General features: G+C 39.0%; 1 protein-coding gene across 2 annotated transcripts in view; it reads left to right on the top strand.

Moving 5' to 3' along the window:
* Positions 1–27,154, top strand: part of LOC134746775 (Ig-like and fibronectin type-III domain-containing protein 1) — a 100,559-nt gene that overhangs the window by 41,360 nt on the left and 32,045 nt on the right. Inside the window, exons 3-10 of one of the 2 annotated variants that reach the window (XM_063681306.1) lie at positions 14,191–14,448; positions 15,182–15,328; positions 19,000–19,225; positions 19,806–19,978; positions 20,663–20,996; positions 21,699–21,852; positions 23,085–23,245; positions 24,308–24,521. In XM_063681306.1, coding sequence (XP_063537376.1) covers positions 14,191–14,448; positions 15,182–15,328; positions 19,000–19,225; positions 19,806–19,978; positions 20,663–20,996; positions 21,699–21,852; positions 23,085–23,245; positions 24,308–24,521 — 1,667 coding nt within the window. Of the gene's footprint in view, positions 1–14,190; positions 14,449–15,181; positions 15,329–18,999; positions 19,226–19,805; positions 19,979–20,662; positions 20,997–21,698; positions 21,853–23,078; positions 23,246–24,307; positions 24,522–27,154 lie in introns of both variants that reach the window. The other variant, XM_063681305.1, reaches the window with a different exon arrangement.

Here is a 27,154-nt window from a genome sequence, read left to right as displayed (position 1 = left end):
AAAGTCCAAAACAGTACAAACAATACAAACTCCCACTGCTGCCGTCTGCGGGCGCGCGTACTTACTTTTTCCTTTAATCTTGAATCTTTCTTCTTTGTCCAGCCCATTCTCACTTTAGCTGGGGTCAGGCCTCCTCGTACGTCGGCGCCAGGACAATCTATCCTGGGTTGTCTGTGTTGTCAGGTTTTGTGTCCTCGTCTCTTTTTCGACATTGGATCACCAGGTTGCTGGTCTTCTGCCTCTTCCTTTAATCTTGAAAAAATAATATAAAGTAAAATAACCTTAAATAGGTATTTGATATTTATGGACAATTTCCTCGCAATCGACGTGAGAAGCAGAGTAGATAACTTACTTTATGCCCTTGTTGTATAATCTATTATTTTGCAAACCCAAAAAATCATAAAAGCACAAAACACAACCTAAAAATAATTGGCATCGTAAAACAATAATTTCGCACTGGAGCGTAAAATCGTTTCTCTGATACCGCCCTGATGCAGTTACTTTTCACTTTAGCCTACCATTTTTCATAAAACACGCCTGCCAAATTCTGTATAAAACAAACGTATATTCCCGAAAGGTAAATAGAACTGTAATACAACGACGCAAAGTCTACTTCTGTTTGAATTGAAACTCGCCTTGTAAATATTTATATGCGGGTTTTTGGAAGGGTTAACCCTTTACTTTTAAAAGTGAAATGTTTCGACCGTAATGGAATCTAAAGTGTAGGTCTGTAGGTTTAGGTTGGACCCTTATGAATAGTAAACGTGGTAGAGCTCTGTCGAAGATATGTTGGCAAATATTGCTTTTGCATGTCAATGCTTGACGTTGCTTTGTGTCGATATCATTATTCAGTCACTGAACTGAACACACTGTGTTAAGAAGTATACGTAGGTAAAAGTATCTAAGAATGGAAAGGAATAAATAACTAAATATTAAATAAATATTGTGGGACAATGTTACACAAACCAACCTAGTCCCACAGTAAGTTCAGTAAGTACATAGTTAATGAATCTTAGATGTTGTGTATAAAATAGGATTTCTAACTAACTCTGTATCTGTAACTATTGTAACTATCTATGTTATTCAGTCGAATTCAACGAAGTATTCACTCCATAAAAGTATTATTTCTTCGACATACTGTAAGCATAACTATAGTTATTTGTTATACAAGGGTGCAAAGGCGTATTTTACCCGCGAGTGTGGAATTGGAACACGAGCAAGCGAAAGGATTCTATAGTTGAATCCTAAGTGTAGCGAGTGGTTTCAACACAGGAGAAGTAAAATACATTTGACCCGTGAGTAACACAAAACTTTTACCCTCACTATAGCGAGGAAAGTGCAACATCCACAGGCGTTAGATCATCCTAATCACTGGAATCACATTTTTTTTTACGATAATACGATATTATAACAGAAAACTCTGGAAGTTGTGTATTTTTACGTGTCGGAGTCGGCGAGAAAATTTTTGTTGACAATGTTGACATTTCTGACAATGCGTTTTGAAATTGCATCGACCTAACTTGTGCGTTCAGAATTACATTCAACATCATTTAAAAAAACAAATGTTTCTTAAGGAATTTAAGGTTTATGACTTAAAATCATTAAATAAAGCTAAATTTGGTATTTTTTATTAAATTCTCAAACCATTTATTTAATGATAATTAATATGGAAAGAACCATTATTATGAGCGTTTTATGTTTTGTTATCTGTCAAAAGCTACTTAAACACGCTCCATCCAAGGTCAAATTACTTTCCCCACTAGTGGATAAAATGCGTTTTCCCCCGCTTGTTTTAAAGGATAAAAGACGGCTTTCCGAGCTAGTGAGGGGAAAAAATATTTATACCTATCCAAAAATTATGACTGCATACAAATTCAAGCTTTAGACGGACTTAGGACGGACACGAGGACTTTTACAACTCGCTAAGTTAAATTTAGTTCCCCAGTGCTTCAAACTACGCCATAACAATCCACAATAGCATAACCCAAACTCCGGTTTACGACTCGGCCGTGACACTCCAAGCGTAGATTACGTAACACAATGACAGACACGCCACTCACTGATTTAAAATTTCACGATTTTTACACATTATTATTTTCGAAAACCAAATGTATAACAGCAGCGCAAACGCACAAGTTTTCTCCGAGACCACGGGAACAATGCCGTCCTGGAAACGTCGGAGATAATTTTAAAACTTAATTATACTCATATAAGTCCCGTTTCCTTATATAAAAAGACACGCCACAGTCGGTGGTCGTTCATATAATATTGAAATATTGGTATTTCATGCGTGGACGTTGTCGCGCGGTGATCGAAGTAATATGTCGATAGACAAGAGTTGTTTATTTAGGTAATAACACTGATATTTATAATTAATCAGATCAGAAGAACAGAGTGTCAGAACAACGTTAGCCAAAGAATTGTTATCCTGCAAATACACTTATACTCATAGCCAAAGTCGGCCAAAATTTGAATAATAATAATGAACTGCTTCTATTTTAAGATGACATTCGAATGGAGACTGCAGCAGCGGCTTTTGAGCGATGCCACTATCAGTTTCCTTGATATTGCATCATCACGCACGTTTGAATATTATGATCCTGACAGCAATGCGGCAAGGACAGCAAAAGTAATTTACAGCGATTGATACTCAGCCGAGCAAAAAACCGGGTTTTATGGCTGCAACTAAAAAAAGAGTGGCATATCTGCTCGAGTATGATTTAATCGGTGTCCCAACCGACTGATTCTTGAAGAAGTTTGAATACTTCTCAGTTTCTCACATAAGTTGTGATGACTCGAGTTTAATACTTGAAGGGCTTCGAGTGAAAACAATTTGACTTGAAGACTTTCGGGGTGTTATATTGAAGACATTGAAGGAATCGACGGGTGTTAAGTGATGGATTGGATTAAGGGAGGTTTAACTTTTCTTCATCTAAACTTTCTAAAGATTTACCACATTGGGGCTTGACGCAGCATATACCTACCTACGCAGTGACGAGACTACTTTGTTACGAGTTTTTGTTACACATTGCAGTTTCAAACGTTAATAATATCATTGTTTTGGCCAATTCTTTACAAATATCATATTAATTAATAATTGCTACGCAAAAACTCTTAAACGGGTTAAGATAAAATTTCGCACAGAGATAGATTGTATCAACAAAAGGATACGTTTTATCGCGGAATTCATTCTCGAAGTTGAAATCGAATTGTTAGTTTGTAAGGAAGTTCTTTCAAAATCAGCAGCAGCTAGTCTTTTCTAAAACCCTAGCGTTTCGACGAACGCCCTACGGAACTCTGAGAAAGGTTTAAAAAGTGGAGGATATCCTTTCACAGCACAAGTGGCGCTGAGAACTCCACAGATGACACCACTTACGCGCGATACACACTGATGCTACGAAACAATAGTTATTTCTTTTACAAGAGAGCAAAGTTGTTGTTTGATGCCTTGTGCTAAAATTGATACCCGAGCAAGAAGAAAGCTAAAGGTTCGAAAAGTAGGATCTTGAGCGTTACGAGAGTTTCAAGGCTCAAAAGTTAAACAAACTGCTACCCAGTGAAACACGAAATTTTTGACCACGCGAAGTAAATACTATCCGTAAAACATTGCAAATCAAGTCCGTGCATGAAACTATGAGCATGGCTCGACATGCTTTTAGCCAGTTTTTATTTAATTCCCAGTGACCGTGAGTCCTAAAAAGAAAAGGTTTCGAAACGTCGGCCCTTTGTTTCCTTCAGTTCACGTGATTTTCTTCTGATCAAGCCAATCAGTTGAAATATAGCCACGAAAAAAACATACACTTTCAGTTACATGCTTCAAATTTGTTATGTACATTAAGTGTAGATCAAAATGTTTCTTTATGAAATTATGTAGCTAGCAAATAAGCGTATAAAACAATTTTCTCTTATTAAAACATATTTTTACCGGGTCTATCGCGAATTTGTTTTTTGCCTTTATTTCCGACGTTTTGATGCTGGTTACACTGGTTGTGGTGGCGGATATACGAGTAACTGATGTCCCAGCAAAACATCCAAACAGATTTGTGTAACTATAACTACTGACAAAAAGTTTAGGAATAAGTTTAGGGGTAGACGTCACAATTACAAAAACTACAAGAACATCCGAAGAAAACTAGATCCTTTCTGGATCGTCCCAATGTTAAAACCATCTTCCTTATTAAAATTTCTGGGGTGTTTTCTGATTTCAATTGCTTCCCACATACAACAGCCTAATCCGTTAAAACTAAGACCTTGACAATGTAACGATAATTGTTACAATTTATCTCCTAAAACGTACAACTTCATACATACAACTGTGGTACTTCTGCACAAAATCAGTCGAAGGAGGAGGTTAGTTTATATATTTTTAAAACAAATATTCTCTTTATCGGTATAAACTACATAATTCCGTACATTCGATTCATTCATTCAAAACTATCCACTATTCAACCACTGTCAGGCGTAGCACATAAAGTTAAAGGCTAAAAATAAATATCAGTTCCGAACCGAAATAAGTATAATTATTTATTTGCATTGGATCCAATGAGTTTTTATCATACACACAATTGAGCTCCCCGCTTTCTCGTATTCGTTTCATTTTCCTTTCGACTTGAATATTGACTTTATGGTTGCAATAACAAATTCTGCATTGCATTTTATTTAAAAGAGTTTTTAATATTTTCATAAGAGTATACATTTTCAACGCGGATATAAGCTGGATTTAATCTTGCGTCTCTGTAGTAAATTAATTAAGCTATGCTATCCAGGTACTTCATTGAAACTTAACTTAGATAAATATGTTACAGTTTGTAAAAGTGTATCAATAAATGCATTTTATCCTATCTTATCTTACTTACATGAAAAACCTTTGAGTTTTTCTTTTTGTTGAATATGGTTTTTGTTGAAGGTTTGCCATAACGTGTAGCTAACCAAAAGCTTAAAAGGTTTTCAATTCTATTTTATATGTTTATTCTTTTCGGAGTTATAAAATTTAATTTGTCTTTTGCAGGTCTATTAAGTCTGATCTAATTTGACAACTTTGGTTTGACAGGCAGTTTTTTTTTTTTAAGCGGATATTATTTTCATTTACCGTGTGTCTCCCGTTGAGATGATCTCTTGACTAAGGTAGGCACGTGCATTGTACACACATTCTATTTTAATACAAAAGTGTTAAGAGCAAAAATAAATCCATATAAAACAGTCTTTTTAAATACTTAAGGCCGTTCCATCGGTTTGCCGCTGTCTCTGCCACATTTCGCAAGAAAGAACGGGAAAGAGCATGCGCGCCAAGTGTCCATTTTGATCGAATTTTGTCGATTTTTATTTATTTAAAAAACGTTACCCTACAATATCGAAATTCGAAAGCTATGAAATTACTATTTAAGTTAAGATTGTTTTGTTCTTCTTTTTTTGTTTATAGTATCACATAATAAATAACCGAGTAAAGTTGGATTAAAAGTCCGAGTTAGAGGTTACTTTGGGAATTAATTGTATCGAGCGAAGTGTCATAATTCGTGTATCGGAAGCTATGATATTAAAGATAATATAGTCAAGAACTACGTATATTTTTTCCACGTCTACGAATGTCAACGCCTCTTAGAAAAACATGATCATATAAGGAGATTTTTCGCCTTCTGGGTCAGGGAACCGCCTTAAGCATAATAATATTGTTCACGTATTTATGAACCCTTCGATAACTCAGCTGGTCCTAGGTTCCCTAGCATATTAAAAACTTTGGACAGGCATTGCAATCAACCAATATGGGATAGCCACTAACCTTGAGCACACGCCGATGATTTTCGGGGATCCTGGTCCTTCTTCAGCTAGCTAGCACTTCCAGGGCCTTGAGAGGTCGTCACACACACGTTTTGTAAACTGATTGTTCGCAAACACCACCGAAATACCGAATTTTGGAAATATTAACACACAGAGGAACATGCGTTGCAGGCCGCGCCCGAGCCGAAAGTGATTGACAGTCAGAGGTGTTGAATCTACCTCCGAATTTGCTCCGAAACGGCATACCCTCATATTAAAAAGATTACAATGCCCGAACAAATATGTACCTTTCGAGACCCGGACCCATAGTCTAGTAAATATGGCTACCCAGGGAGCCGATGGGTCTTGAAAAGTTAATAGATCTTTTGTCACATAGTTTTCAATTGAGAAGTTAGTTATCACATTTTGGCTTTTCACTGCTATTTTAACGTTATTTTTATCGACAATGTGAACAAATAACGTAGATTATACTCATAAGTAAAAAAACTAAAATAGGACTTCGTCGAGAGGTAGTGATGGCTTTGATATTGTTTTCGCAGAACGAATTTATTACAAGTTTTTTATTTTCATTTATCTATGGCGTTTTTTTTTACATAAATAAAGTTAGTTATTTCAAAGCACAGTGCTTCTAAAATCTGGGGACCATATTCAATCAAAAATTTAATTAAATCCTGCCGGCGAAAGTCACGTTCCAGTTTTATGTAAATATTTTCACTCGATATAAATCAAAATATGTAGAATGTATTGAAAATGTAACAAGTTTTCTACGCTGGTTGCAAAATAAGATACCTATCCTTTATAAAAAACATTATTCTAAATTCTTGTGTGCTTTTTTGCAATAAAGTTGTTTTCGTGTTTCATAAATAGGAAAACACGCCTCAGAAATATTTTTGAATATCCAAAGAATGTTAAATATGACCTAGATTCACCAAATTGGATTATGGCTTTTCGCATTTCGTCAGCATTTTAATGTATGAAGCTTCAGAGAGTGTTATTTTCAGATGAGAATGAGGTTTCGATGTGTGAAACCGTATTATTTGTTGCGCAATGTTTTCTTGTTTTAATTTTTCTAGATCATTTTGTAAAGAATCACGAACGGCATCCTAAAAATGTTTGTAGAAAAGCCTGACTCTCCCAAAAACATCTTCACAATTTAATGGTCATGGGTAGCTGATTTTGTGAAATTTAAACTTATTTATTGTTTATTTTAATTAATATAATATACTTGTTATTTTTTTATAAATATTAACAATAGATTTTAAGTAATTGTACCTAACCAATGGATCATAGAAATCTGAATAAAGAAATTATATTATATGTATATCATTATCAAAACGTATGTGAATGTATCTCGAGAAATATCCCATATACGCATTTGTAACGTGTATTATATTAAAGGTAACCTACTTTAATCAAATTGTTAAACATAACTTATTTATGTAAATAAGATTGGATTAACAGACATTGTTATCGTGTGATCATAAAATCAGGCCGATCGTAAAGTTCCTGTGTAATGTTGTAACGGTAGTCACATTAAAATTAAACCAATAGATAGCTTGTGGCGAGCTGTTGGAAGGTAACGACCCCACGGACCCGAGTGCTCCCGAGAGTCGGTCAGGGTCTCCGTCTCCAACGTATATTCGTTGGTTGGAGTGGACTCCAGAGGGAGTCCCCGGCGGAGGGGTCCCCTTCGGCAGGACTCTCGGCTCTGGCTTGCCTTCATTGGTCGTCCAGAGAGGAATCGTTAGAGCTATATGCTCCGGGGGTGGAAGTGAAACATGTAGAAAGCGGCGCACATCTCTCGACACCCCTAAGCCGCTCACATACCGGTGTTGCTCCTGGTCCTCTTACGACGGCAGTTTCAGGGGCCAATCTAGTCAGCGGCAAGTCACCACCTGCCTCGATAACGTGTTTATCATATGCCAGGTGTTCGGACTTCTTTACAATAGCCCAGTCTCATTGTCCACCCAAACATCAATCCATAGACCGGTATACTGTAAACTTTTTCTACAATAGTCCCTATGCCTGATGCAACCGGTTCATGGATGTCTATTGTTGCGCCCGTGAACGGGTTCCAGCAGGCGTTCTACATGACATTAAAGGGCCTCTACGTGTTGGATCTATATCCCCACGCAAGCCTATCAAAAGACCGGGATTCATAGGCCCGTGAAATCCAAGATAGGTAGGATAACGAAAGGGCAAACTGTCTGGAAATTAAAACCCCGCGTAGCGGGACTCCGTCGACTCAGGCCCAGGCCTCTTTCAATTCTACATCCTTTTCTATTTTCTTCAAGTCGTCCATAAATAAAAAAGCCCGTGGTTACAATATAACCTTTATTATTCCTAACAACGCGGCAGTTTCACAAAGTCGGGGAGAAACAAAAAGTATTTTCTTCCGCATCTAAGTTAGGGGTTACTTACAAACTGACCGCGGAACTTTTGTTTATTAAACCACTGAGGTACGAAACGAAAGTGAAAAAATGGCTTCAGACCACAAAGGAAATGAGATTCATCGGAGTTATCTAACAATTTTTCTCAGTTTTAGCTAATGTTATGAAGTAGTAAGACTGTAGTAAAGATAAATGATGATGATGATGAGTGATGGCAGGTGGACTAAAATGTTAATGGAATGGTGGCCGCTTTCGAATGAACGAAGCCCCTGATGGCGTCCGTTTGCTCGTTGGGTGGACGACATCCGGAATTAAGATTGCAGGTCACTTTTGGATGAGATTAGCTCAGGACCGGGACAAGTGGCGTACTGGAAGAGAGCGTTAACAGCAGTGGGCGTTAAAGAGCTGATATGATGAAGATGATAAAATATAAATAGGAGAATGAAGCATACTAATCGTCTTATACGAAAGGAATGCAATTGTATATACGAATATAGGATGAATCGAACTCACCACCGTCAGCAGGTACGCAAGACGGTGGTGAGTTCGCCAGCCATTTCATTTTACAGCAATCCATTTTTATTCGTGAAATTTATTATTGTACATCTACGGGTATTAAACGTGGAAACAATTTAAGTTTCACCTGCCACGATACCGTATTGGAGAATGCTTAATGCATATGCCTTTACAAGTATGATGGTTGCATTTTTATGCAACTATCGTGTCATGCGTCATTCTTTCGCTTAAATGTATGTATGTATGTATAAACTCTTTATTGTACAAAGACATAGAACACAAATATGGCACAGAGATAGGCAGTACAAAGGCGAACTTATCCCTTTAAGGGATTTCTTCCAGTTAACCTTTGAGTAGATGAGAATTGATGAAGAACGGTAGACAAATATAGCACTGCGTACAATAGACTAGAGGAAAGTCAATAAATTTATAAAAGAGGGCGAAAATAAATAAAATACGATAAAAATTTGAAGTAACAGTATAACAAATATATATAATACCTACGTTTTATAAATTAAATATACATCCATAGTCACAAACAGTTAATTCTGGTCCGATAGCCACAGTTTCCTTAACTGCCCCTTAAGCGATGCAACGGACCGCGATTTCCTTAAGGAGGGGGACAACTCATTCCAAAGCTGAACCGCTCGTACCGCAAAAGATTTACCATACGCACTAGATTTGTGATGAGGTGTTGCCAGTGCAAGATTTGCACTCGATCGAAGGCGATGGCCACTACCATCTGCCATAAATTTAAATTTTTGTGAGAGATAGACAGGAGAAGAAGGAATAAAAAGAACATTAAAAAGAAGAGAAAGAATATGCAGATCCCTGCGACGGCGGATGGGAAGCCATTTAAGTTGATTACGAAATAGGGAAACATGATCGTATTTCCTTAGACCGAATACAAATCTTATGCACATATTCTGCAGACGTTCAAGCTTGTCAAGCAGTTCCTGTCTCAGATCGAGAAACGCAATATCGGCGTAATCGAGAAGCGGAAGTAGAAGAGACTGGGCCAACATAATTTTCGTCGGAAGCGGGAGGAAATTCTGCAGGCGCCTCAGGGAATGGAGAGAAGCAAAAATCTTTCGGCTGATTTCAGAGACATGATGATCCCATGAGAGCGTCTGGTCCATAGTAATACCAAGGTTCTTGACAGTAGAAGAGAAAGGAATAGGAGTTCCGTCGAACATAATATCTGGCAAGACCTGGTAAGACATCTTGGAGATGGAGTAAGGACTACCAATGATTATCGCCTGCGACTTTGTGGTGTTAATTTTCAGCCCGAAGGATGATGCCCACACACGGATTGATTCCAAGTCGGAGTTAATTTGGCTAACAAGAGAACTGATGTCATCAAGGTTGGACGCTGAATAGAGCTGTAAATCGTCTGCATAAAGGTGGTATGACGAATGCAAATTTTTGGTTATGCTATCAATAAAAATAGAAAAGAGTAGAGGAGATAGTACACCTCCTTGAGGGACACCGGCCGAAAGTTGAGTCCATTCGGAGACCTTGTCATCAACCCGAACTCGCTGCCGTCTCCCAAAGAGGTAACTACGGAACCAGGACAGAGATGTAGAAGAAACATTAAGTCTATTAAGAAATGCGAGAAGTATATCAAAGTCCACAGTGTTAAAAGCGCTACTGAAGTCCAAAAGAACCAAGATGTGACCTTTTTACTCTCAATATTGTAACGAATGTCGTCGGTGACCTTAACCAAAGCAGTGACTGTGCTATGCCCGGGGCGAAAACCGGATTGTAGAGGATTAAAAAGGTTATGTCGGTTTAGATGTGAGGTAAGGCGTCGATTAACAAAGTGTTCAATAACCTTGGAGAGAATAGAAAGAATAGAAATAGGACGAAATTCAGAGACAGAAGAAGGATTGGAGACTTTAGGGAGAGGAATCACGGTAGCATATTTCCAAATAGAAGGAAATACGCCAGTCGAAAAGGAATGGAAATGGTTAGGAATTGATGGAGACTATCACATAGCTACTATAAACAGCCCAATTCGAACATGCACTGACATCAAACCGATATTTTAATTCAAATCAGTTAGCTGTCAGTCTCGCTTCCACTAATAAAATCTATATAAAATTTTAGTCATCGCCTCCCGCTTGATACTTTGTCACATATGATAGTTTAGATGCTATTGTCAATAAACAAAATCGTTAGCCGATTGTATCGCTGTGGAAAGACCGTCAGTTGGTCACATGAACATGTAAAAAAGAAAATTATTTTCAGCCATCGGCGTCATCGCCTCCCGTTTGATACTTTATCAGTTGATAGTGTAGATGCTATTGTTAATAAAACAAATCGTCAGCCGGTTGTATCGCGGTGGAAAGACCGTGTTACGCGTTTAGGTGGCTGCCATTCCTCAACCCACCAACGGAGCAGCAGCTGACGTTCACGAGGGTTCGTCATACATAGCCGTTAACCGCTATACGAGTTTTCGCCCGGGAGGCGATGAGTGACGAAATTTGCGCTTGGCTCGCGGTTTGATTTCAATGCACGTTCAAATTGTCCTGAAACACTGCCTTTTTACATCCACTTGTAAACACATATTACCCAACGCGCTTCATCTGGTCATTGATCTGTGTTTAATCCTAAATCTGATAATGACAGCTAGCTCGCTTCTCAATTACACGGTCGTTTGGTGTCCAGACACTGGAACATAATCCCTATACTAGTCCATATCGAGTGCTGAATTTGGAGTTCCACCATAACGTATCTGCTTTGAGAAATCATTCCATTGTAAACCCTATTCTCGAGGATTAAAGTACAAGTTTGCGTATTTGTAAATGCTAAGCTTGAAAGGAATCAGGACTCACTGAGCTCTGTAAATGTGTGGAATTCGAAGCAAATCTGGTTTAGCAGTATGTCTTTTTAGATTCATCGGTAACTGTCTAGTCTTACTGTCAATGACATGATTTAGATGACCCGTCCGATATCGGATCGGACAATGTGAAAACGCTCTTAAGGGCACTTGTTATCATACAGATTGATTCGTGGAGAAATATGTGGAAAATTGGGCCGGTGGCGGTCAATTTGCGTTGATTTCTTCATCCAGCGGGCGAGGCCGCAGAATTCGAATGAGGTTGGGTGCGGTCCTGTTGCAGCGGGGAGTGATTTCACGCTTTTGGGATTTCGAACGGTGTCCTTAATGTTTCCATGTATAAACAAGGGATAACTCTGGAAAGACATTGATTAAGCACAAGTAGAAGTAATGAAACAAAAGCATAAAATTGATTAATTTATTAGAAAATTTTGTTGAAACAAAGGTTGAGGAAAGACCCGAAATGATTAGCAGTTCTTGTGGCGAAGTTTTAATGAACCTAACATTTACCGATTTTCTTTTTTGAAGACCATTAAAATCTTGTTTCCATAAGTTTCTTGCGAGTGAACTTGATTTGACATTGACACCCAAGCTGTTTCGGGCTGTCTGTATTTGATAGGTCATCCGTGTTTGAACTTCAATGATAGGTAACAAAAAATATTTGCACGTGACAATCTGATTCATTATTCAGATAACTTAATACTCTGGTAAAGTATATCTAAAATTTTCTTTAAAATTATTTTATCAGACAAAAATCATTCAACCACCAACAACCATCACATGTCCATTGATATTGTTATATTATTAATATACACATATGTAATGTGTATATTAACATACCTATAGGAAATATGATTTTGTTATTTAATTTAATGCGTTGTGTATTTTTGATTTTGTTTGTATTGCAATTTTTGACATGTGTTTTTGACATTAAAAATTGGTTGATTCATTGATTGACTTCGCCCTTCCAACAAATCACTCCAACCCCAAAGCATTAAAACAAAACTAATCCTTTCACGAAATCACTAAACCCATCCAAATCAATACGCACTGACACCCAACCCTATAACTTGTTTTTTGACATTTATATTCCCACAGAAGCCTCCGAGGGTAAGGCGGGGTTTTTATCCACCGCTCCCTGCCTTCAAATGGCCTTTTAACCCTCTGTCGGCCATTCTAACTTATAATGGTTGACCAGTTTATTTAGGCCAATAGAGCGATCCTGATTGAGTAATTCGTTAGTTTTATCTTGTTTTGACACGACTCAAAATTAGTCAAATTTCCGAGTGCTTAACTATTACGTAACCTTTATTTTTACTGTTATATTAGTGTTTTTGCAGTTATATAACCCAAGTTAAGTTTTGAGTAGTATTAAATTACTATTTTTGTATTTTGACATGTATTAAATCGAAATAGCATTGTATAAACTGCGCGCAAAGTTTGTTTTATTATTTATTCCATCTGTTAGTACCTTTACTTGGCTTTGTATTGCACCTAACCTAAGTCTGTATAATGTTTTTGTAGCTGTGGGTACTTCTTAAACTAAATAAATAAATAGCTTACGCTGATTGGTCGCCGCGCACGCGTCATATGCCTTGGCCACGGAACACAGGTTCCGAGTATCAGTGGCGTGCATGCTCGCAGACCGCTATTTGTGGCGTCACTGGCGTCTGTGCCGAGCGCGCGCGCTTTTTACAGTCTTGACACTGTGTGTGCGTCGTGGCGCTTGGGATAGTCGTATCATCCGGCATTTCGCACATACTTATTCATTATTGGTGCGTGTGAACCACTGCGAGCCGTGTCAATGTCGTGTCGCAACAAGATCAAAACTATAACAAATCGTTAAATTAGAATCGGCCTCCAAAACAGGGAATTATGCTATTTAAGTACCTATTACTTGTGTATTTACAAGGATATAATATAATGCCTTTAAGACCGTATTTTCAGAACGGCAGAAGAATATTTTTTTGCTATTGCTCAACTTTTTTAAGGTTTGTCGTACTTTTTAAAATAAAATTATTTCCTATTTTTATTTGCAGTGGACTAATTTTAGTTGTCGAATTACCCGCTAGATGTCGCTGTGCCATACGTGAAAAATCCTACTTCGCGCTGTTAAGATTTTTCCGCAAAATATGACCTCTAGTCGGTACCAAATATTGTCAAGCCGAACAGTTACGTTGTACTCGTACCTTTTGTTTGACTTTTTAATTAATCATTAAGCGCCAGTTGCACCATTCCACTTACCCGGGGTTAACCCGTTAAACCTGGAGTTACCATGGTTACCAGTACAATTTGACACTGGGTTAACGGTTTAACCGCTTAACCCCTGGTTAGAGGGATCATGGGATGGTGCAAGTGGCCTTAAAGGTATAACGTTTGTATATTTGGTCAAACCAAATTGTCAGTAAATATTAAGAACAAAAAAAACTATACTCATCCTTTTCTTTTGAGTACTAGTAATAAAGAGTATGATTCTCTGTCTATGTTTGAAATGAGACAGTCCTTTGACAAACTTTATTTGATTTTGATCCCGCTAATTGGCTTACCTGCGCGGCAGTTTTGTATGGTCGATTTAATTTTTGGACCTTTTTATTTTATATAATATTCCAACTACCTAAATTAAAGTAACTATCAATATTATACAAAAATCCTTTCTATCTTCCACAGAATTGAAGGGCGAGTCAGTAGAAAGTGCCAGCACATCCACTGGCAGTTCACAAGAAGAGGAACCCAAAGAGGCCTGGATGCGGGCGCCATCTGGCGGCGTCGCGGTCCGGAGCGGAGAAGATGCCTTACTGACGTGTGTAGTACTGGGTGCTAAGGGAAAGCCGGTACTGTGGAGGAGAGCGAGCGACCGCCAGTTGTTGACCGCTGGCGGGGTTAGAGTTACTAGAGATGACAGAGTTCGTGTATTACATGATGACTGTAAGTAAACTAGTTTTCTAAAAGTTAGGATCTTTAAAGGTTCGAATAACGGGTTGACGACCGGTCTGGCCTAGTGGGTAGTGCACTGCCTGTGAAGCCGGTGGTCCTGGGTTCGAATCCCGGTAAGGGCATTATTTGTGTGATGAACACAAGTATTTGTTCCTGAGTCATGGGTGTTTTCTATGTATATAAGTATGTATTTATCTATATAAGTATGTTTATCGTCGCCTAGCACTCATAGTACAAGCTTTGCTTAGTTTAGGGATAGGTTGATCTGTGTAAGATGTCCCCTGATATTTAATAAGCCTTACTGACTTGCGGTGCTGAGGGCAAGCTGGTACTGTGGAGGAGAGCGAACCACCAGTTGTTGACAACAGTTAAAACAAAAATTTGACATTTCCGAACAACTGACAGGCCGATATCGTCGGGCGGACTGGTAATCAGTGGGCCCCTTAAAGGGAGTAATTACTTGTCTTCAGTATTTCTGTCCTATTGTATTCCGATTCGAACCTTCTTATAATCCAGGAACTGAGTATTTCTGCCCACTTCTAATGTTTATCATTGATACCCTCAAGAAAAGAGCGTGCTCCCATCTTATAGGCCGCCATCTTATAACTTGCAACCCCTCCGGTGTTGCAGGTGTCCATGGGTGACGTTCATCGCTTACCATCAGGCGATTCGTCTGCTCGTTTGCCTCTTATATCATAAAATATCGATTTATTTTATTCAACAGCTGAAGATCCATTACAAGGCCCAGGCATCGCCAAAGGTGGCGACGTGTGGGCGCTAGTCATCAAGTCGGTGAAGGCATCCGACGCTGGCTTATACATGTGCGAGCTGAACACAGAGCCGCCAGTCAGAAGCTTCCACAGACTGACAGGTAACTGATAAAAATAAAAATATTACATAACATAACAACGTGCTTAGGGTTGCCATATGGAAGAATTAAATGTCCTGATACAAAATCCTGACATCACCCTAAAAATCCTGACATTTCTTGTAACAGAAATTTGGTGTAGCTTGAACGACGCCCCGGCGGCGCGCTGCGCTCTGCGGTGGGTCATACCCAAAAATCCTGACACTTGCCAAGTCCGGCCGCAATCCGGACAAAGGGTCAAAAATCCTGACATGTCCGGACAAATCCTGACGAATGGCAACTTTAAACGTGCTAGTCAATTAGTGCTAAGTTGCTAACCCGTTAAGGATGACTCACGTTAGACCGGGCCGGGTCCGGACCGGCGCTTCGTTTTCTTTGAAAGGCATTACGTGATCACCTGTCATAGAAAATAACACAAATGTTACAAACCCTCCCACTACAAAAATAAATACGCACATAATTATAATATACTACCTACCACCAAAAGTACAAAACTCGACCCGTATTTTGCCTCTATACGAGGCATCATCAGGAATTAATGGAATTAATTTTTAAGAAGCAGAAACGTCGGCGATCGAATTTTTCCACTTAAAAAAAATTGAATGGAATTATTTGATAGGTAACTGACGAAGACCTAATTGGGTCTCTGTACGATACGTAGCTAAGAATTGACATTATGTGACAGTTATTTTTAAATAATGCACTTCTTTTATGTTGTGAAAACTGAACACAAAATCGCCTGTCAGAAGTGACTGATGGGACTGACATCTTCTGTTTCAATTACTTTACGAGTACTACTTAGCTTAGGTACTTACTAACTTTTCAGTTGCTTGGATGTCTATTACGAAGTATTTACTTGATGTCAAAACTTGGGCCTAAGCCCCTAGGGAGTTTATATTACACACTTAAAGTCGAGATGTCTCGTGTAACCTTTAGTAAGTCGTTACTAGTTTCAAACAAAATAACATTACTAAATTGCCGTTGGGTATACGATTAAGTAAAGTTCGATGGATAGAAAGTTTAATCGAAAATTAGTGAGCATATAATAGTAGTGGACCCTATAATGGGCGTGGAACCGGTAATGGGACAAAATATCACAAATACTCCAAATTTCCTCTTACAAGTCCCATGACTGGTGCCGTTACTATAGTTAGCTATTTCGCGGCATTCCATTAAAAAGTATTAACTAGGGTTAAAGTCAGTCTGCATCTAATAATTTTACAATTCTATGTAATATTGGCGTTTTTAATGAATTTTCCGCACTCGTTGTTATGTCTGTGAAGTTAGCATATCAAGTTTTAATGGCGTTATTCATAAACGCGTTACTGGCCTTAACTAGCTTTGAATCGCTATGAAATAGCTATGAATCTTTATCTTTCATTTGGACTTATGTATTTGTAAGATAGATATAAAACATAATTTAACTAAATCAGGCCCGTAAAGCTTTATAAATAAGTGGGGTAAGTTCAGAGACATTTAATTACAGACTTACCTCATTCGAATTTAAACTGTCGTGAGACTCGTGAGTCACCTACATGCAGTAGAATCCGCAAATATTGTAGTGTGAAAATGTGAAATTGTGAAAATTATGAATAACGGGGGGTTAGTTCAGAGACATCTAATTACAGACTTACCTCATTCGAATTAGCACTGTCGTGAGACTCGTGAGTCATATACCTACATACAGTAGAATCCGCTTAAGTCGGCACGCTTGGTTTCAATACAAATCGTGGTATTTGCGTCATCTAGCGTATATATTAAATTTGTGGTCATCCCAATACTTTTTTTATGTACAATTTTTATATTGGCTTGGCCCCCAGGATACTATGCATTCTATTCCTATTCCTAACGGATCAAATATAGAAACCGCTCCTCTGATTGAATAAATCTGCAATTTGTATGGACGATCCAACCGCAGATACGAAATTACCCGTACCTTCTATACACAAGTAATGTCCCTACCTGTATTTCAGTCCCTAACTATATTGCTTCACGATTGTTTTCGCTCAGCTGGTATCTAATCTGATCATTAAACTATACCTACAAAAAATTCAGGATCCTTAGCGCCACTTGCACCATCCCACTAATCCGGGGTTAAGCGGTTAAACCGTTAACCTAGTGTCAAATTGTACTGGTAACCATGGCAACTCCAGGTTTAACCGGTTAACCCCGGGTTAGTGGAATTGCAGGCCCTGAGTCTACTTATAATAGCCTAATAATAGGCCTTTTATCTGTGTCAGATATTTTAAGCAGCATCCCGGTAACGACACATACGTTCGTGGCTGTGTAGCCCTATGCGGGAGAGGATCCCTCGTTCACACGCGGCAGGTGTATGCTCCCCCACGTGGGGGGGCTAGCTACCGTATAATATGCCTACTTTGCTCTCCACTGGGTAATTGGGTTCTAAAAGATTTCATATATGAAAACTAAATCAACAACCCCATTTAAATGTTACAACATGATAGTAGTAATGGTAATATTATATCAACATATACCACAATATAATATTTCAATTTCAATTAAATTTCGAATTTTGGATCATTATAGGTACATGTAGGTACGGAATGTATAGTCCCGTACCACCCCGTACCACGAGTCACTGAAAGTGTCAACACTGGCATAGTTATACGCTAACCACTACGTAATTTATTTTCTATACTATTATTATCAGGGATCGGAACCGGTTTCCAAAAACCATTTGATATCGCTCTTAAACCGTTATTAATTTCGTTCGTACGAATACCGGTTTATTACGGTAATGTTTTTTGTAAAAGAACAAAATAATTTCGGTTCAAGAAGAACGAAACCGCTATTAATTCCGTTCTTTGAAATACCGGTTTATTAAAAGAACGTTTCATGAAAGAACAAAATTATTTCAGTAACCGATATTCCAGAAGAACGGAATTATAACGTTCTCAAAACCATTATTATTGTGTTATGTGAGCCGCGCGCCGCCGTTTTCCTTTTTTATGTCAGTGTCAGTACGAGCGAGATGCATAGAAAGTAGGCGTACCTATATGTCAGTGTTGACGCTGTCAGTGACTCATGGTAAGGGTACAGGTTTTGAAAATAAAACCGAAAACTTATTTCATTACTGACAAAGCAGTGCAACTTTGTCAACTTTGCGTGACTACTTAATTCATGCTTTTTATTTTTAAGCAAGCAAAGTAAGTAGAAACGTTTATCCTATAATTATTTTAAGGAAAGTTAAAGTTAAACCTATTTATAGTGAACGTGGAAGACACAAACTTTGAGAAAGATTCGTTTACTTCGTTAAATAGTTTGAAAATTCCTATCAGCTTTTACAGACAGACTATATAAAAAGCTTACCTGGTATCCGTAGAAGAATAATCTGGAGTTGATTTTATTATTTGCCAAATTCCCGCAAGACAAACAATTTAGCTATAAATCTGCCTCATTACCCAAATTACTTATACCTATCTCTTTATTACACAGAAAGCTATCTGTAATTCATATACCAGTATGGATCATAACCTTTACCGTAATAAATTAAATTGCAAAAACACATCGATTCCACAAACAACTTGCCAGACTTCTAGACAAACAATTTGTTTCAGCTGTGACGACATAAAACTTCTTAAACTAAGTAAAGAAACTGTGAAAGAAAATAATTACTGGGAAATTTCGCTGTCTAATGTAACTGTTGTTTTTAGTGATATCAAGAGGCCTGACTCCGCCCGAGAATACCAACGTGACAGACAGCTACTCAGCTAACTTGCCAACGTTGTCACCGTTGGCGTTGGCACACAACTACACGGATTGCTGCATTGCTGCCAACGTCACGAAAGCATGTCTGGGTTTCTGCAGCATTCAGACGATATTGGAAGGCACTGGACAAGACCCGGAGACGTGTCAGCCTGATTTCCCTTCTATTGTTAAGTAAGTGTATATTTACCGTGCGCTAATAAAGCTAGTTATAATTAATCAAATAGAGTAAGTCTAAGCTAACTTTGTCACGACTATTTTCCCGAATAGTAATAAGCTCATAGATGTGACTCTACCCACATAAGGAACGAAAGAGATAAATGAAAGAAAGACCAAGTATGAAGTATGCAAGTACGAGAGGTATAAAAGCGAGAACTGGTGTGAAAAATAAATATAGCTAGGCAAAGTCTCCGATCATGTTGGAGGAGCACGGCAAAAAAAAAAAAATTTTTTCCTTTAACATAAAAAAAATTCAATTGACGCAGCGTACTACGTAGGCGAACAACACGCGAACGCGAAGCGAAGCGATGCGGCGCGGGGTGAATCAATCCTTTGATACCTATAGATTATAGAAGTGTCCTACGTGGGCGATCTCGTTGCGAACGCGATCGCCGTGGGCCCGCCGCGCCACGCCGCGTCGCTTCGCGTTCGCGAGTTGTTCGCGTTCAAGTCTTGCCCGAAGCGGTTTCCCATTGTTCCTTAAATATAAAAATGTATTCTTCTCGATTCTTAATTGTCTACCTCAATTCACCAGATGCATGGCCGACGGCCGTAACCACGTGCCGTGCTGCGTGCAAGAGCGCGTGCCCGACATCTGCCAGGACGTGTGCCGCGGCGAGTTTACTCCGGTGACCGACAATATTAAGACGCACTACAGCTGCGCGGCGTATATGGAGAAGACTTTAGCGTGTATTGTTGAGGGCATTGGTGAGTTTTGTATATTCTTTGAGGTCATCAGCTTTAATACCTCTTACCTGATAGTTCCAGGGTACGCACGCCACGCCAGGGCTCACAGAGTTTTGCAGGGTTGTTTTAGTCTAAATCTTAACTCAATAAAGAACTACGTTATACAGAATACATCGCGTATGCTTTGAAAGGATCAGTCACAGATATGACATACGTAAACTTATAGAGCAAAAAGGTTTTGCCAAATATACGACATGCGGTCATCGCTGAAACCTTAATACGGTCTTTACAAGTTTTTAGCGATGTAAGCCAAAGTTATAGAACTAAATTGTTACTTGGGGTACGTACCTATAATGCTCTTGCGCAAATGATGAGATGATTGTTGCTTTAATTTCAGTTTGAATTAATAATATACTGTATAACTAAAACTGTACAACTGCTAATTGAATATACTGGGTAGCCAATTCTGATTCTCATAAAATTACGCCCTGTCGTGTTTTTTTTTCCCTTGAATTTGTGATACCTGTGGTTTACGAATTCCTTTGCGGAAATCGATATCGATCTCATTTGGCACAGTGAGATAATGGAATCAAAACTACATATTCATGGTAATGTGATTGATGATATCAGATGCAAGGCTTTAATAACTAAATAATGACATGGAAATATTATGCTTACGTATTTTAACGGATTGAATATTTACAGAACTCCTCCCAAGCCCCCCAGAAGACGTTGAAGTGGAAACCCTCAACGAAAAACAACTGAATGTATCCTGGAACCCGCCAATCGAGAACACAGACACCGTGACAGAATACATCGTTAACGTCACAGCTCTGCGCTCCTTCGATGCCCATCTCATCGATCCCTCGGAGAGCTCGATAAAGAACATGAGTGTAAAGATGAGTCAGCCTGTGACGCACAGGATACCGGCTAATAAGACGTTTTTGGTGCTGAACGATTTGCTGCCATTCACGATGTATGAGATTACGGTCACGTCGTATAACGTGCATGGATCGAGTTTGCCCAGTTATGCTCTAAGGTAAGTAGGATTTTGGCTGTACTGGTTTAGACTGTAATTGCTGTCTTGTTAAGGCGGTTCCCTGAGCCAGAAGGCGAAAAATCTCCTTATATGATCATGTTTTTCTAAGAGGCGTTGATATTCTTAGACGTGGAAAAAATATATGTAGTTCTTGACTATATTATCTTTAATATCATAGCTTCCGATACACGAATTATGACACTTCGCTCTATACAATTAATTCCCAAAGTAACCTTTAACTCGGACTCGTTCGGATTCAGACTATACCATCGTTACTACGGCAGCGCAACATTACTGCCGACTGCATTGTTGTCCTTAATGTCACAATTCTGGGCGGCGACATCGATTTTAACATTTGCGGCAGTATTGTTGCACTGCTGCATCATCTGTCACAGAATACATCTATAAATAATATCGAATTGGTATCGAATGTTGAATAAACCTTCGATGCCCATTATTTCCTCCCCATCATGATCAATGTCGGCTTTAGCCGTAGTGCCATATCACGAGGGTGTCCTTTTACGTCTCGGACGGATTGTCCGACCAACGAATCTTGCTTATTAATCTTACTATTGCTACAGTAAAAAGTGCTATTAGTTTTAGATATTTGTCATTTTCAACATTACCCCGCTTTCAAAATTAATCCCAATGCACTTAATTATTATGTATTTGGACTGTTATTTAACTACTCATAACTACCAGGTCACTAACCCTGACCCCCGGCAAGATGAAGACCACCAAAGTGTCCCCCGCGCCCAAGCTGCCCGACGTTCGTTCGTGCTGTGTCAATGCCGGCGTCAACCACTTCGGCTGCGTGGACAAACTGTGCGATCCTACCAAAACTTTTGAGATCGGGGTATGTATTTGGGAGTAATTTTAGGACCGATTTAAATTTGTTTTTGATTTTTTTCGCTAAATTACGATGCCATTTGGTGGGTAAATAGAGTTTCTTCACGTTAGAACGGTCCGGGTCAAAGCATCCAACACTTTTTTATAGAAAGTCATCACCTGTCATAGAAAATGAAGTGTCGGTTGCCTCGGCCCGGATCCGGGCCGTTCTAACGTGAGTCATCCTTAAAGGATTGTTCTGTACACAGTAAGCGCAATTTCACAGTAAAAATATCCTAAAAAATCTTCCACTCAGTTACGAAAACGTATGTTATTTTCAAAAGTAACAATTTTTTTTTTCCAAATTGGGATATCGTATTCCGCCCAGAATGAGAGCTCTTCAAACTAGCCAATTTTCATCCAAATGTATCGATTTTTTTTTACAACAGATTGGAAATCAGCCTTTTTGGTGTTTTAATCTTATCTTCTATAGTGAGCGTGGATCCAATTTCTATCCATTTTTTTATCTTCATTTTTAGGGTTCCGTACCCAAAGGGTAAGAACGGGACCCTATTACTAAGACTCCGCTGTCTGTCTGTTTGTCTGTCTGTCTGTATGTCTGTCCGTCGTGTCACAAGGCTGTACGGAGTACGGAACCCTCGGTGGGCGAGTCCGACTCGCACTTGGCCGGTTTTTTTAAGTTCATGTACACACCATTCCATTCCGACCAGTCATTAAGCCATTAATAAACTGCTCATCAAGCCTTGACTTGATATTGAAAAAGTTTGATTGCTTTCGAAATTGTTTTGGATGCTTTGAAGCAATTACCGTTAAATTGAGCTAATTAATAAGTTTCCCTGTAACTTATTTCTAACAAACACGGTAACAAGAAAATGGCCCGTTTAACAAATTTAAATTGACTTAATTATTGTGACAGAATTGTTAAAAAGTAGTGTTTTAGTAGCTACTTTCAACGAATTCAAACTTAACAGTCGCTTGTCAGTAAAGCCCTTGCTAGACGGTCGCCGACAAGCCCCTCGGACCGCGTAGCCTTGGTCTGGATGGACCGTGTAGACAGTTGCTTCCAACAAAATTTCATACAAACATTACCAAGGTCAGACGGTCTGAAGGCTTGTCAGCGACCGTCTAGCACACGCTTAAAGCTATAAGCAGCTCAACATCTGCATCTCACTCACACTAACTCATCTCATCCGTGTCTAATGCACCATCTCCCTTTCCGTCTCTAACCCTTAGCTGCAGGTCACAGATCTGATGATTTGTGCGCCGTGGGCCGGGACTACGTTCGGATGTCTGGTCAATGGGATGGATCACTCACCGTGTTGCCGGGCGAGGGGCTTGCCCGAGTCCTGTCTACCGCTGTGCAGTGGGAACGTGACTAATCTCGACTTTAACCATTTCAAGTAAGTATGGGCCTATCTACAATATCCATCAGTTGTAGACTGATTAGGTAATCTGGACTGGAATAACGTTTGGATATATGGCGAACGGGACGGAGTTCTACTCCTAGAATGGAATGGACCATTCTCCGTTCTCCTTAGCGAGAAACTGGCAGAAGTTTTATCTTCCGCTTTGCAGTGGAAATATGACGAAACTCAATTTGTAAGTTCTTGATTTATCCACTCTTATTATCAGCTGAAGACAGATCTGGCGATCTGCGCTATGTAGGCAGATAGACTTTCGGCGGTCAGGTCAGGTCGGCAGTGGAAATATGACGAAACTCAATTTGTAAGTTCTTGATTTATCCACTCTTATTATCAGCTGAAGACAGATCTGGCGATCTGCGCTATGTAGGCAGATAGACTTTCGGCGGTCAGGTCAACCTGATATTCTTTGCCTGATTTCGGTCTTTCGCTGCGAATATATAGGTATATTCACAAATTTTAAACTAACGATACGTCGCAAACTTAATTCATGCATATCTCCAGAAAAACAAACTTACATTTATACTTCCGAGTATATTTGAATAGATTTCCTTAGACAACAAGTTAAGATACAGTAAGCATACTATTATTTTGTATTGAAGTTAAAGTATAAAATACCTCAAATTCGTGAGCAGAAGCAGAAGGCCTATTTTACATGCACTTGTTTCAAACCCTTAGTAGCAACGCTTTATTAACCGATAAAAAGAACGGAGGAGGTTCTTAAGTCGACGCGTATATATGTATATTTTTTTTATGTTTTTTAATTTATTTATTATTAAAAAAAAGAGGTACAGTAATTGTTGCTACTTATATGCCAAACTGCATAGCAGTTTGTTGGCAGAAAACTTATTCTACCCTTCACCACTGTAAATTAAGCTATTTTGGCGTTATACATAGTTATACGTTTTACGGTAACACGTGCAAAGGTATAGTTGGTCAAACCAAACTGTCAGTAAATGAGAACTTCCCCTCTCTCCCTTCCGTTTCTTTTGGGTTTGGGTTATGTATGACCATGCATAACTTTTTTAACTTTCGTCTCAGGTGCCTCCGTTACATGTCGTCGTACACCAACTGCCTGCTCCAAGGCTACGGCGTGCTCCCCGGTCCCCCGACCCGCCTGCACCTCACCAACATCGACACGGACTATGCCGTCGTACACTGGTCTCAGCCTGCGGCGCTGCCCGACACCGTCCAGTACTATAATTTGCACTACAAGGCGGTGGCGGCGGCGGACGATTATAGGGTGCTGGAGAAGGTAAATAGTATTTTATACAATCGTGATATAATAGAGAGCTTTGCAGTCGACTACCGTGTTAAGGCCACGAAGCTTGCTGAGTGGCCTAATGAAGGTACGAGATTGAAAAGATTGATTATATGACTATTGTATACTTTTTCTACGATTCATCTAAAATAATACTTTTTCTACTATAAAACTAACTACTAAAATTGCTACTAAAATTAGGTAAGTATCTTAGTAGTACAAAATACATCAACGCGTGTATAATAAATGAATAGGTATTACTCATGAAATAGTCGCACGTTGGTGTCTTTTCCACTGGACCGCGGCGCCACGTGATTGGTCAAATTCATTATAGTTGACTAAACCTTTTCGAAATGAATATTATAGTTGAGTTGAGAGCCCATACATGAAAAGTTCCCAATTAGGTTAGGCTCATACACAATGGCCACGCGCTCACACAAAAGAAATAATGGCTTTTGTTTAACAGAATGCTATTGTTAAGCGTTGTAAGTGAACGAGCTCAGTAGAGATAGCGTTAACTATACCAAGATTATCTAGCAAATCATTACCTACCTGTCGTACGTTCTATACGTGAAATTAAAGTTACAATAACATCTTTTGATAAATAGCTGAAAACCTAAAAGGGTTCCCAGACTTTTAGTTATTTCCCTATGTAACATGTAGGCTTAAACTTATGTTTTATAGTGGTCGGTAAATCTTAATCTAGACACATATGAAAGCTAAGTCACGGCTACCACCGCCATACATTAGTCTTTAACCTGAATATGCTTTTAGTCTGGTTCTAAGCCGCCGTCATATGACAAAAGACTGTAATACCAAATACATTTGTTTTAAATCACATTTACAATCGGGTCTATCGCCACCCCACACCACCCCACAAACCTTCCCCTTGAATCACTATCTATTTAAAAAAAACCGCATCAAAATCCGTTGCGTAGTTTTAAAGTTCATACATAGGGACAGACATCCATCCAGACAGCAGGAAGCGTCTTTGTTTTATACTATGTAGTGATGTAGTGAAGAGCTGTGCACACCAAATGCGTGTGCGTAGACGTGCGCATGGCGTTCTCATGTTAAGATGAGCGTAAAGAACTTTGAAGACGCTCGTCTCATTGAACTTGATACGAAACGTCAGATACGTAAGTCCCGGCCGAAACCCTCCTATAATTACACTTACAATGATTCTGGTCAGCTTTACTGCCCCACCTGCGATAGAGTTTTTAAAAATAAGTTCGGCTTTGCCAGCCATGTCAGAGCCCACGCTCGTAATTAGCTAGGGTCGCCGTTGCCGATTACGGCATGGAGCTATATATACCTATACATGCGCGTTGTAATATACAGATCCTTATATGAGACGGCACACTTCTTGTGTGACGTGTGCGCGTGCGCATTTTATCGCACGCGTGTGCCTTTATCGTAACAATGCCATGATAAATTCGAATTTTCCTGATTTTTAGACCAAAATTAAACAAGTTTGTGCGATTTCTGAAAAATGCTTATTTTTTAGATACAATCTTTTTTTAAGGCACGGCAGTACCATTCAACAAGCTCCTGAAATATAGGCAACGATTTGTATAGCCGAAGGGATTAATTCATTATACATTCATTAGGGATCGCCCTCGGTGGAACTATAAATTAGGAGGTGACAGCATTGCCGTCTGTCGTAAAGGTAAGTCCACACCTGTGCGCTATCATGTACAGTCACATCCTCGAATACTTTTCCAAATAGGTAGAGATATATCTCGAGTTCAATAGTTTGCGTTCATAAATATGTGTTACAGTTTAATTTATCATAATTATATATATACATAATTATGTATATCTCTCTTTTTGTTAAGCTATCAGAAATTCAAATTCAAAAAACATTTTCATTTGTTGTAATAATTAATTACTACTAGGTACTTAGAGTTAGACCAAGATAAGTTTGGAACGATTTTGATAGCATATGCAGTGCAAGTGTTATTTATACGCTATAATTTCATAGAAGTTTGACGTCTAAAATAACATTTGCACTGCGTGTGCTATCAAAATCGGTGCAGACTTTTCTTGGTCTAACTCTATAAGATGTTTTTTTGCTCTGTGTACAATTTTAGTTAACTAGAGACTGATGATCCCGCAGACAAACACATTGTTGAGTTTTGTGGCGCTATGCTTACATCATATGATTTATAATAAAAATTGGTGAATACTTTTGAGTCTTTTGACGCATCTGATACGATAGTATTGTGTTCCTGCCGGTGAGTAAGGTTGCCAGAGCTCGAGGGAGAGGAGTGTTAGGGTCGGCAACGCGCATGTAACTCCTCTGGAGTTGCAGGCGTACATAGGCTATGGGGACTGCTTAACATCAGGCGGGCCGTATGCTTGTTTGCCACCGACGTAGTATAAAAAAAACGATACTTTCGATGCTGACTGTACTTTTGTGAAAATTGGTGAATACTTTTGAGTCTTGTGTGTTGTTTTGAGTGTTGTGTTCCTGCCGGTGAGTAAGGTTGCCAGAGCTCATGGGAGAGGAGTGGTAAAATAATAACCAAACTATAAATTTAAAATACATGTAGTACTTAAGTTCCAAATGTGCTTAGAAATGTTAAAATAGTATCGGCTTTTACAGTTTTCACGTATTTCTCGGC

This window comes from Cydia strobilella, chromosome 13, assembly GCF_947568885.1.
Source record: "Cydia strobilella chromosome 13, ilCydStro3.1, whole genome shotgun sequence".
Taxonomy (NCBI): Eukaryota; Metazoa; Arthropoda; class Insecta; order Lepidoptera; family Tortricidae; genus Cydia; species Cydia strobilella.
This window is presented reverse-complemented; position numbering and strand designations above follow the sequence as displayed.